At 35.8% G+C, this 12258-nt stretch overlaps 1 protein-coding gene across 7 annotated transcripts in view; it reads right to left on the bottom strand.

Annotated features, from left to right (window-relative positions):
* The window catches only part of FAM184A (family with sequence similarity 184 member A), a 76962-nt gene that overhangs the window by 23499 nt on the left and 41205 nt on the right, over window positions 1–12258 (bottom strand). For all 7 annotated transcript variants that reach the window (XM_032684485.1, XM_032684481.1, XM_032684479.1 and 4 more), the window contains exons 7-9: window positions 8106–8267; window positions 6209–6330; window positions 5860–6010 (exon numbers count right to left, since the gene is read on the bottom strand). In XM_032684485.1, the coding sequence (XP_032540376.1) occupies window positions 5860–6010; window positions 6209–6330; window positions 8106–8267 (435 nt within the window). The remainder of the gene's footprint in view (window positions 1–5859; window positions 6011–6208; window positions 6331–8105; window positions 8268–12258) is intronic.

Raw genomic sequence — 12258 nt, 5'->3', positions numbered from 1 at the left:
AGGGGAAAAACAGGACCATTTGAACCTCCTGATAATTTTTAAAGGTTTTGGAATGATACTAGAGCTTCAGTTCATTTATTTGTCATAAAGCTGTCAGGATCTTAAAGATTATATACACACCTTGACTAATTCTTCCTGGAGTACAGAGGTATCATTGCCCTTAATCTAGAATTTCATTCATCTGCTGAATCTCAAACAAATTTTGCCCCACCTGGTAAGTTCTCTCTTGTTCTTTCCAAAGTGTGCTGTTTTTATAGGTTTTGAACCAAAAGCAAAAGCTACTTGAGCATGTATGGAGCAAAGAGGCTAAGGATAATGTTTTAAAACTAGATTCTTACCAGTGTCTTTATCTTACATTTAACAGAAAAACATACACAGATATAGGATTAAAATTTTGTTTGGGGGATTGTATTACTGTGGGATCTGACTTAGATTTCTGTTTTCCAGTTTTGGAAGTGTAAACTTCCAAATATCAAATTAAACTCTTTACTCATGCATCATTTATTAGATACAGTGCTAAGAATTTAATGTTCTTTTCATCCATTGACATATAGAATTAAAACAGTCTTTCCATCTCCTCCAGATTTACTGCCAAAGGAAAACTGGTGACATTAAATTTCAATTAGAAGTTTAGGATCAGATAGACAAGTTTCTTCGGATATGAAGATATCAACTTCAAACATAGCCTACATAAATTTTTAAATTCAATTAAACACAACACCATGGGAGAAAAAAATAAAATCAAGAAGAAATCAAAAGAGAGATGAAAAAGAAGTCCAGTAAAACATTTATTATACAACAGAGCAACAAACTCACATTTGTTAGGATTCCCACTATATCCTACTGAAAGTGCTTTGAAAGCACTGATTTGTTCTGTTGCTTTTGTTTGTCTGTATTGCTGAGCAGCTCTTAATTGTAAATGGTCTTTAATGAATTTCCTCTGTTATATTCAGAATCTTTTAAACAAAGAGTAAAATAATGACAAAGGCGCAGTGTGGGCTGAATGGGCTCATCAAAACTACAGGCTCATAACAAACAGCTGAATGTTAGGCATTTGTTATCATTCAAGCTTCAGATAAAACTACAGTGACCAATGTGGACAGAAAAATGCACCAACTAATCTCTGTATAGAATAGGGAGGCCAGAACAAGGGGGATTCCCTATTGAGAAGAAGACAGTGATGAAACCGGGGAAAGCACCCTCAATAGCTTGCCCTCAGGACTGCAGCGACTCTGGACTGTGTGATTATCCACATGCTCACATACGGTAATTTCTGACTTGCTTAAAGCATAAGTTTCCCATCTAGAATACAGGAGTACCATTCTTCTAAATCAGTGGTGAGTGGCAGGATGCACACAGACACTGCATCTAGGCAGAAACTCCCAAATCTCCACTGATTCTCTGTGAGGCCGCCTGAGTTGCAGCACAGTCCCATTAAGACTGCAGTTTTGAGAGCTGTAGTAACTTGTCAAAGTTTTCAAGAGTCAAAGACAGTGTGCTCTTTTGGAAAAACAGTTATCTACACATGAAAGAAGGGCATAAAACCTTATCCTGAACTGCATTCCAGGTGCCCTCTGTTCTTTTCTGCCTCTTTGCTATGATGTTTCTTTTTATTCTTTTGGCTTTCAGCATTTTAGATTTTTAATTGCTTTTTAAATCTTGCCCAAAATCCCTTACCATCCACTAGATGTCATGGTAACCTTACAAGTATTCTTGAGTACAAGAGCTGCCAAAGTGAATTAGAGGGAGTTACTTGAAATTTACCTCCACTCTGTTTCTGACAGACAAGCCTTTAGACAGCGTGTTCAGGACAATATCAAGTGCAAGGAAGTTGAGTAAAAGGATTCTGTGCTGAAAGTTTATCTCCCTTCTTCAGGAAACTGATAAAGGGTATATACATGTTATTTCTTGTAGAAATTTCCAGCACCCATTTGAGAGAAAATCTTCTCACACAAGGATTACCCAGGCTGTGGAACAGGCCAGTAATCCTTGTGCTGGGGAAAGAAAGGAGCATTTCCTGATTCTGCTGATGTGGATGCACATCAGTTCTACAATTAGCACCTCCACATGGGCAAGTAAAGACAGAGCAGTAACTGCCTCTGGCTGAAGGCTGATCAACAGTCATTTACAGATGTGCACAGGAGTTCAGTGATTTTTCTCAGTATTCCACTTCATGAACAAGAGTATACTCAGGATTTTAAGGCCAGCATTTTAAGACTGAGTTTGAACTTTTCTGAAAACTAGAATTTGAATAATGTCTACATCAGAAGGAAGTATTTATATTTTGATATGTCAAACTTCCTCCTATTTACTTTGACAGTTTAAAAGAAACTGAATAGGAAACTTGAACATATTTTGCAAAAAAGTAGGAAAAATAAACAAAAGCTACCAAAGCATATGTAGTATACTTTTGTCAATTCTCACTGAACTACTTCTGATATTTCCATTAACAGAAGACGTAACTTCCACCGTGAAAAGCTGGACAAGTTTAGAAAGAAGAATGTCCCACTAATGCTTGGTCATGTATACATAAGAATGGAAAAGCTACATATGGGAAAAAATGCTGTCAAAAACATTTAATTTACTGAAATGTGTTACTGAAGAGAAAGGAAGATGAGAGAATCAATATTTGTTCAAATTTAGAAAAGCTCATATATAATGGAGATACTTGATTCAGTTTACAGGAAGAAATATTTATCACAAGAAGAAACAGATAAGAAGAATGCAGGTCTTAAACTGTATATTTCAGTGCCCAGAACTGAACATTGCATAAGACAGACAGGCAAAAGAGAGAACATGCTCATGCTTTAAAAAAAAAGAAAATTCCTCCTATTTTGTCCATGGCTGAAGCTTTCTCAGCAGTAAAATGTTTTAAGAAAAGTGTTAAAACCCCACTATACAGATAAGAGGAATGGAAATGAGCTAGCACATCCGAATTCACTGCATATTTCATGATGAAAGTCTCTCATGGATTGATGCAGAAGTACTTGGTGCCATTTACAGGGGAAAAGAAGGAAAAGCACTTTCTTTTTTTGTCTTCTAGAATAATATCTCATACCAGTGATAAGAACTACACACTTGGTCTCCAGACACTGATCTAGTTAAACTACCATCTACATTTAACTGTAGATGGTAAGTGATGTATTTAAGCACTTAATCAGCTGAATAGCATTTTATCTCAAGAAAATTATTTTACTCATAACAAAGCTACACTGTTAGAATAACAATAATCCTATGTGCATTCTGTGAGGTACCACTTAGCATTACTGGTAAAACTATTACCTAGCTTAATGCGTCAAGCGTGCAACAAATAGAAGTGGCATAAATTTATAGATTAGGATAACATAATTAAAAAACCCCAAACCAGCTTAGTACACTTTATGGGCATAAAGTTTTTTGACTGAACTGTTTGGGATTTTTTAATTGTTAACATTTATAGCTGTCCCTTCATTCAGTTTTTCCAGCACCAGTCAGCAGCATTCCAAGGTGGGCATACTCTACGTTGTATTTTTCTAGAGTTTAAGTAACTATATTTAAACCTGCTTTTTCAACACTTCGATTACATAACCATTCCTGTACTTCAAGTTAGGCCATACACTTCTTTGTAGCTTGTTTTTAAATCAAATCGGAGATGCATCAATACATAATAGAAAATTAAGTACCCATATTGAGGAGCATTTTATTTCTGAATTCAATCTTTCTGAACAGCATTTATGCAACTAAATGTTGAAGCTCTAGACCTTTTCTCAACATAAAGAATGCACATAGGCCACATCTGCTATCAAGGCAGGAGTTTACAAATGATTTAGCAGAGACTCTGGTCTTGTATTATTTTGAAAAATCATTGTATAATACTACCAGTATAGACCAGACCACTCTTTCAGGTGTAAAAATCTGAACTGCAGAATGAAGAGCTGGATCCCTCCACTCTTCCTAATTTTTACACGGGCTTCATGCCTTTCAAATGGGTTTTAAATCTTCCCACGAATGAAAACCAGGGCTGGGTGTAACAAATACACAATTTTACAGCCCTACTTTAGTATCTCAGGCTGCTCTAGTTCAGCGTAGAGTTTCTAAGGCATCTTCTCCAGGACCTCCTCTAGTATCTGGAGGAGGAGATAGACAGTATCCTAACAAAGTTTATGGATGACACCAAACGGGGAAGAGTAGAAGGTGGAGAATGACACAGTGGAGGGGACACAATACACTGAAAGATAGGGCTGCCATCCAGAGGGACCTATAAAGGTTATAGGTACGGGCTGATGGAAACCTCACAGAATTCAACAAGGACAAGTGCAAAGTCCTTTACATGGGATGGACTGAACCCCTGCACCAGTCCATACTGGGTTACAGATCTGCTTCACACAACCTAGTTGAAGGTGGGCTAAATGTGAATCAGCAGCATGGCCTGGCAGCAATGAATGCCAGCAGCACTCTGGGCTGTAACAGCAACCAGTAATTTGAGGGAAAGGGATCAGTCCCTCTGACTTGGCACTTATTGCATATCACCTGGAGGACATATTCTGTTTCCTCCTCCAGTTCATTAATCTTTGGTGCGAGACACATATTGATAAACTTGATCATGTTCAGTGGAGAGCTACCATCAAGATGGCTGGGACTGGAACATATATCCTTCTGAGGAAACTGTTCAGTCTAAAGAAGAGAAGATTTTGTGGGACTTAATGGCTTTCCAGTACCTATGAGGTGGTTATAGAGAAAGTGCACCCAGCCTTGTTACAGTTCTGTACAACAGGACAATGAGAGACAACAATCATGAACTGATACAGAGAAGGTTCTGCCTAAATTTAAAGAAAAACCTCACTCTGAGCATAATTAAGTCCTGAAAGAGGTTATTTAAAGAGCCTGTAAAGTTTTTAAAATATATGTCAAAACTACAGAAATGTTACTTATAGGTAGAAGCAAAAAAAGTAAATGAAGCTTAAGGCTTGTGTAACTTGAAACTTAAAATCAAATGAGTCCAAATCTTATTATGTTCATGTTGTAAAAGAACTTTGAAAACCTCCAGCTTTTATGAGTCTAAACCACAAGATTTCACAAGCTTAAATTCTCCTGTCAGCAAAATATATTGTTATATGCTCCTATAAGAGGCTGTATAATCAAATGTGTGTTCAGTTATTAGACTTCTCAAATTAGACAGCAAATTAAAAGCCATTCCACAATAACACCCTGAAATCACAGCCATTTAATGAGTTCCAAAATCTGTTTCTCTTACTTTAAAATGTATTTGTTCATTATCAGCTATTCCTTCAAACTGGAGTCAATAAAACCAATTCTATAGAATTTATGACTTGGAAAAAGTACAAAGCAAATATTTTCTCTGAGTTATCTAATGTAACTGAGATTATAAATATGAGTTGCCAACAAAAACCCTCAATATTTATACAAAATTATCCCAAAATATCCCAGACATTTTGATTTTTCCATGACTTGTACAGTGTTATTCTTGTACAGATAGGGAATTATTATTTTTGTAAAGATAAGGGACAACTCTAAGTCCAACCAATTAGCATAGGTAGATATTTAACAGCAGAACAGGTGAGCAAACAGAATCAAAAAAATCTTGTAGTGAAGATGTGAGATTGTTAACATCCTGCCACATCTCCCCTCAAAACTGTAAAAAGTTTTACTCACAGTTAATGTAAAGAAGAACATTCATATAATTAAATTATGTTCATATATTATGTAAAATATTTTATAACGATTAGGTTAAAAAGCACTATGCTAAGAAATTTCTTTTCAAAGTCAGATATCACAACCAATTCAATGCAGCTAACTAGGAATAAACCACCTGCAACTAAATTGTAATGGCTTTTCAATTCTCAAAGACACCATAGTTACCTGGTCTAAAAGATCTTCAACCTTTTTTTGCCATCCATCTCTTGCTGCATTTTTTTCACGTTCTTTCAGCTGCAACAGCTGAGTCATGGCAGCCTTCTTATCCTCTTCATGCTGCAGCCTCAGCTCTTCACGAAGCTTATTACATTCCTGTCTAAAAATAAAGGTCAAATAACTACAATGCAGTGGACCTTGTGCAAGAAGTGAAAAAGAATTAAGATTTCAGTAGTAATTGGAAAAATCTTAGATAATAGCAGAAACCTTTGCTTTACATTTCATTTGAAAGTACATTTGCATATAATACATAGTTCATTTGTTATTAAAGAATGAAAGAGGAAAAAAAAATACTTGCCGAAGATTTTCTGTCCATTTTATTTCCAAGTCACGTGCCATTCTGTCAACTTTGAACTTTTCCTCTTCTCTCATGGCAGCAATCATTGCCTCGTGCTGTTGTCTCTCCTGATCTAGTTCCCCCTGCAAACACAAACTTTACAATAGAGACTGATCAGCAGCAAAAACATATTTTAAGCCTCAAATGAATATATTTATAATAGAAATAACAGTTACAACTGACTCATAAAATTTGAACTACAACTTCTTCAGTGTATAATTCCTAATTATGCACAATTAATGCCTAAACATCTGCTGATATTTCATACTTGTGAAACAGAAGTCTACATTACTATAAAAAGCAATTTTCCAATAGGTCATTCTTCAAGTAGTCTTTTCAAATACCATTACATTGAACCACAGAACAATTTATGTCGCAAAGAACCTCAAAAGGTCATTAAGTCCTGTTTACTGCAGGACTAACTCCAGAACTAAAGTAGGTTGCTTGGGTCCTTGTCAAGAAGGCTTTGATTGTTTTTTAAAATTTTTAAAACATCAAACATTCAGTATTTGAATTTCAAAGCTTGAGTTATCTGTATTTGATACAAAGTTCATATAACTTCTTTCTGTTTCTTGATTGGACAAACCTGCTAGAAACAAGGTTTCACAGTCTGAACACAAAAAACACTATCTTTAAAATGCCTATCAATTTCTGTTCAAATTTTACCATACTAGAATAGTATTAGGTACTACCTAGAAAGCCTTACATGAATTTTCTTCAGCAGTGCTTGCTTCATACATGAGACACAAACATGGCTCTCTAAATTTAATTAAGACTTTTTAAAATGTAGCATTTTTATATATTTTAAAATCTGTTAAGATAAATGTTAGTGCTAATAACCTTCTACTGAAACTACTGAAATATTTTAATAGGTGAAGAGAGCAATATTAGTTCATAAGGACACTTACAGAAATTACAAGAAAATACAAAGGAAGTTATAAATTGTAATATGGTGCACACCAAATGACCATAGCTGAAAGAAATTAAAAAAATATACCAGTTTCTGGCTGGTTTTGTTATGAAAATAAGAAAACAGGTTCAGTGAAATTTTTTTTTAATATTTGCTACTCCAAACATTTCTGTGATCTTGTAAAATGTACATTATCTACTGAGGAAAGAAAAAGGAAATGTTTACTTAGTATTACAGTCAATGAGTTATTGACAGACTAACTGACTGTTCTAGTTTCAACTAAGCCAATTAAAATGACAATACATTTGTGTAGACAGATTAACTGCTTCAATGGTTCAAAGTGGTCACATTTTCTAGGTGACAGTCTGCTATCTTTCAAGATATCATAGCATATATCTATAAAGTATCCTCAAGTCTCTACTGAAATTCTAAATTTGAGACTAAAATGAAGACTGTGCCCATTACTCAAGGAAAACATTAAATATGTTTTAGTGAATTCTAGCACTAGTAAGCTCTGGATCTTATTTTGCAGCAAGACATGAACTGTCTGGAATAGCAACATTGCAACACATACAGTTTTTACATTCTTGTGAAATTCTATCCAGCCTCTGAACATATTTTGCCACAGCTACTATTTATATTAACCACAGAAAGATGCAGCACTACCTGTTAAAATACTAAAAATGTTTTGACAACAAAAAAACCATCCACCCCAAAACAATCAACCAAACAACCAACCAAAAAAAAGGAGAAAAAACCCCAAACAACCCATCCTACTTTTCAGGGTTTTTTTCCTTCTCTGTTAGATATAGAAATCTTTCTTTTAATGAAGCCACATGAGGCTCCTTCAATAATGTGAACATCATAATACTTCTTGCCATTTTAAAAACAAGACCAAAATCACTGTGACTGTGCTTTGCACAACTTATTCTCCAACATTACGGTTACCTCAACACTATACAAGGAATCCGTGGTCTCTCGCAGTCTTGCTCTAGTTAATTCTAGTTCTTTCTGTAGTATTTCCTGAGCTTCTTGAAGACTGGAGATATGTCCTTCTGCAGTCCCAAGGCCTTGCTCACTTTTTCGTACAAGGTCTTGCAGACGACACACCTATGATAAAACAAAGAAAGTTGTCATTTCCATAACTATTACTAATGGCAGCCAAGCCAACCTGGTTTCATTTTCTTTCAGTATTTTCTAATTCTGACCTAAGCAAATTTTTAAGTTGCACAGCCTGTTCTCCTTTAATATCATTTAACATTTCCATACTTAAAAACAAGTTCCTGTAATATTATAAAATCAAAGACTCAATTAAAGGATTTCTACAAGTAAAAAAAAATTATATCCAATGTGTGTTTGATGCACTTTGCAAGGTTACATAGAAGATCTGAAATTGCCTCTAACTTTACTGTGAGAAAGCATGTTTTATACAAATTAATGAGAACTATTTCAAAATACATAAACTCTAATATAATACATAAATTAACTTGTGTTAAGGTATAAGTTTCTCTGTTTTCAGATTGCTACCTGTCCATAAATTAGCCTAGTTAAAGCTCAATCTAATACCTGTAGAGTATAATGTGGTAATTTCCTTAACTGCCACGTAACACTTCCTTTCTGCCTGTTTGTGCTTCAGGTCCCCATCCGTAAAATGACGATACTATACTTCTTTGTTTCAGATAAAAATATTAGAGATTGAACATTGTTCACCAGCTACAGGAGAGATAAAAAATTTTAAGTATGTAGACTGGAAAAACAGAATAACAGGAGTCAGGAGGAACCAAAGAACAGCAGCTAATTGGAACTAAAGTTTTTGCAGAAGCAGTAGTCTATGCCATTGCCTTTGTATGTTGAGATGAATTTCATTCACAATGGCACAAGTGTCCCTGCTTTGGTTTGCAGGCATGAACAGGTAAGAGTTACAACCACTCTTTCTGTTTGTTAGAATAATGATATGCAAATACTCTTTATAATATACCCAGGGGCACCACCCCTCCCTCCCAGAACTCTCTCCCTCTGTAGGCAACCATGGAATGTCTAAAAACAAGGACTCCTCCTTTCCTCTCCGAAAGGAATCTAAAATTTTTTTGGCATGACAGATCTCAGAGAAGAACTAATGTAAACTCGAGCACTTGTCTCTGTGCTCCTTTGCATTACATTCAAACAACCAGTAAATCCCTAAAAAGCACTACCACATGACGGAGGATTCCTACATGAAGAATTGTCCTCAAAACTGTATTGATATCCTGGAAGTGTACTGCTACCTACATATCTGGTAATAGCAAACCACTTGCATGAAACTTGAACAGCAGTCCTGTAGGCTAGGGGAGCATGCAGGAATGCCACTCATAGGGCTAAAGATATATTCTGCTGTTAACAAAGCAATGCTGGAGGCTGTTTAAAACGATCCTTAGCAATATAATCAGAAATCCTCTGCATGGAGACAGCAAGTCCCTAGATTGCTCTGTAAGAGTGACACAAACAAAGCATCTTTCTAAAAGGTCTTGGCTGGTCTCCAGTGAAAGGAAACAAACCTACAGAGCAAACAGCCAGCCTCATCCTGATATATATGTGAGAAAGCCACTATCTTGACTTAACCTGAACTCTCAAAAAAATCTCTGTTGAGTATTTAATATTACACTGTTCTTAAATAGCTTAGTACTAGGAACAACCTAATGAGGCTTGAATCTTCCTCGTCCTTTAGCCAAGATAATTGCCACCAAATAGTCTGTCAAAAAGAAAAGAGGATGGCATGGGTTCAAAAGCAGCTTTCTCAGCAGGGAAGCCAGAACTAAGCTAACATCCACAGAAAGTAATAAATACATGCCTACTGTTAAATGACTTCTGTAACTTTAAACAAACCAAAAAAAAGGATGCAACAGTAGAAACATAAGAGCTAAGCTAATGATGTGCCAGACACATCATAGGGAATCTTCTTCCAGGTCAGTGAAGGCATTGAGAAACTGCTGTCTGTTGTCAATAGAGATCTAAGGGTAAGCTGTGGTTACAAGTGAGGCACTTCTTTCATGTGCTCAACATAAACATATAATGAAATGAAACAAATCTCCTCCATAGCACGTGGAGTGGATTTACAGACCACTGCAAATTTATTGCCTGTACATTTTCTTTCATTCTTTCAATATGCAATATACACTATATTATATTTATCCTGGTATAGGAATGTATATAAACTCAAATACTAAATAGCAGCTGGCCCTAATTCACTATTTTAGTTTATGTTAATCTTCTATTCCTTAGCTATGCCTCTGTTTTCTTATTTCAGTGTGCTGATGAATTTTTCAAGCCTGTACTTCATAGCAGTTAGGTAACAAAAATTCATTCTTAAAACATTTGAAGTTATTTCCTTTAAGGAAAGAGCAAGTTTATTGCTCAGGAACCCAAGAGAAGCTGAGAAAGAACAACTAAATTTAAGCCTACAGTGTTGAGTGACAATAGAACGACAACAGTGCTCTCCTCAGATCTAATTCAGCAACAAGAAAAAATAGCATACAAACTTTCTTTAATATTGAAATGAAAAATAAACTTGTGTTTGATTTTGTTATCATAAATAACTAATACACCATATTTTCATCAATTTGAACGCAGATAAGCATAATGTTAAAAGAGCAGGAGCAGTTCCAGCTTCAATTGCAGCTTTCTAAGCTTGGATGCACTGGCAAAGGCACACACAACCATCAGAAGGAAGCACAGTCTCCTATTTAACTGGTACTCATGAGTGACTCATCAGCAGTGCTGCTGAACTCCAAAGATGGGAGATTCAGCTGCTCTGCTATTATATAATCTCTGTCATACCTATCTATCTGGTAGGTACTACTCTGGAAGTATATACTAATCGGGCAGGACATATCTCAAGGATGAAGTTCCACCACCTCCCTAAGATCTTGCTTTATGGTGAACTTGCCACCGGCTGCCACAAGAGAGGAGCCCCGAAGAAAAGATACAAGGACTCCCTGAAACATCATCTCAGCCTTGGCCATATTGATCAACATAACTGGTCTACTCTGGCCTCCAATCGGGAGGTCTGGAGACACACCATCTATAACATTGATGCTTCCTTTGAGCACGCACGCAGGATCACTCTTGAGGAGAAAAGACAACACAGAAAGAATCATGTCCTGCAGAATATACCACCTAAGGAGTCTTTCTGCTGTGCCTTTTGCAACGGGACATGTCTATCTGGCATTGGCCTTTTTAGCCACCAGCGCGCTTGTAGCAAATGTGGGTAGAGCCCTCCCCAAATCTTTGTTTGCAAAGCCCAGCCACGATGGCAATAATTTAATACATTATCATGTAAATTAATATACTATTAATATCGCAATATATATTAACACATAAAGCTATACTTCAGTATGTTAATCTATACTTTCAAAAGGGCAGTCTCGCCCACTAATTACATTAAAAACAAGCAGTTTTGTTCTTCAGCTAGTTTAGCATTTGTGCAATTTGCAAGCCACCAGAATTAGACACCTGTTCTCTCCAGAACTTGCACTGTATAGAAAATAGTAATGAAAAATGTTGCTGCAAAACAGTACTTAAATTCATGCTTAAGTCTGTCTTAAAGCACACACTGAAATCCTGTGTAGGGCCTTGCTGAACAGTGAGGCTGATGAATAATTTTCTTGAAACAAGGCGAAAGTTCCAGAAAAGAACGGATTAATGTTTTTGTTATCAGTAGAATGTATGTCTAGTATAAACATATTATACTATGAAAAGGTAGTAATTTCAAACTCAAAATATTAAAACTGTCTTGAAATATGATACATTTAACACTGCATATAACAAAACATCGCAAATAATTTGGGTCTTACTGTAAGTATTTCATGTCATCTTTTGATGAAAATATATGAAGAACATTTTCAAGTCAGGTAGCTGACCAGAATTTCCAATATGTTAATTGTAACTAAATATGGGTTTAAATACTGTTAATTTTCTCTCTGTCTCTTGATATTTTGCGTAGGGGTCTGTGTATCTAATCAGAATATAAGCAGAGTTAAAAATGAAAAGCTGTTTACATCAACAAAAGCTCCATCTCCCACTTTGTTAATTTTGTAAAGGAAAAGAAAATCAACGCTCAGCAGCA

The sequence above is a fragment of the Chiroxiphia lanceolata genome, chromosome 3 (genome assembly GCF_009829145.1).
Source record: "Chiroxiphia lanceolata isolate bChiLan1 chromosome 3, bChiLan1.pri, whole genome shotgun sequence".
Taxonomy (NCBI): domain Eukaryota; kingdom Metazoa; phylum Chordata; class Aves; order Passeriformes; family Pipridae; genus Chiroxiphia; species Chiroxiphia lanceolata.
This window is presented reverse-complemented; position numbering and strand designations above follow the sequence as displayed.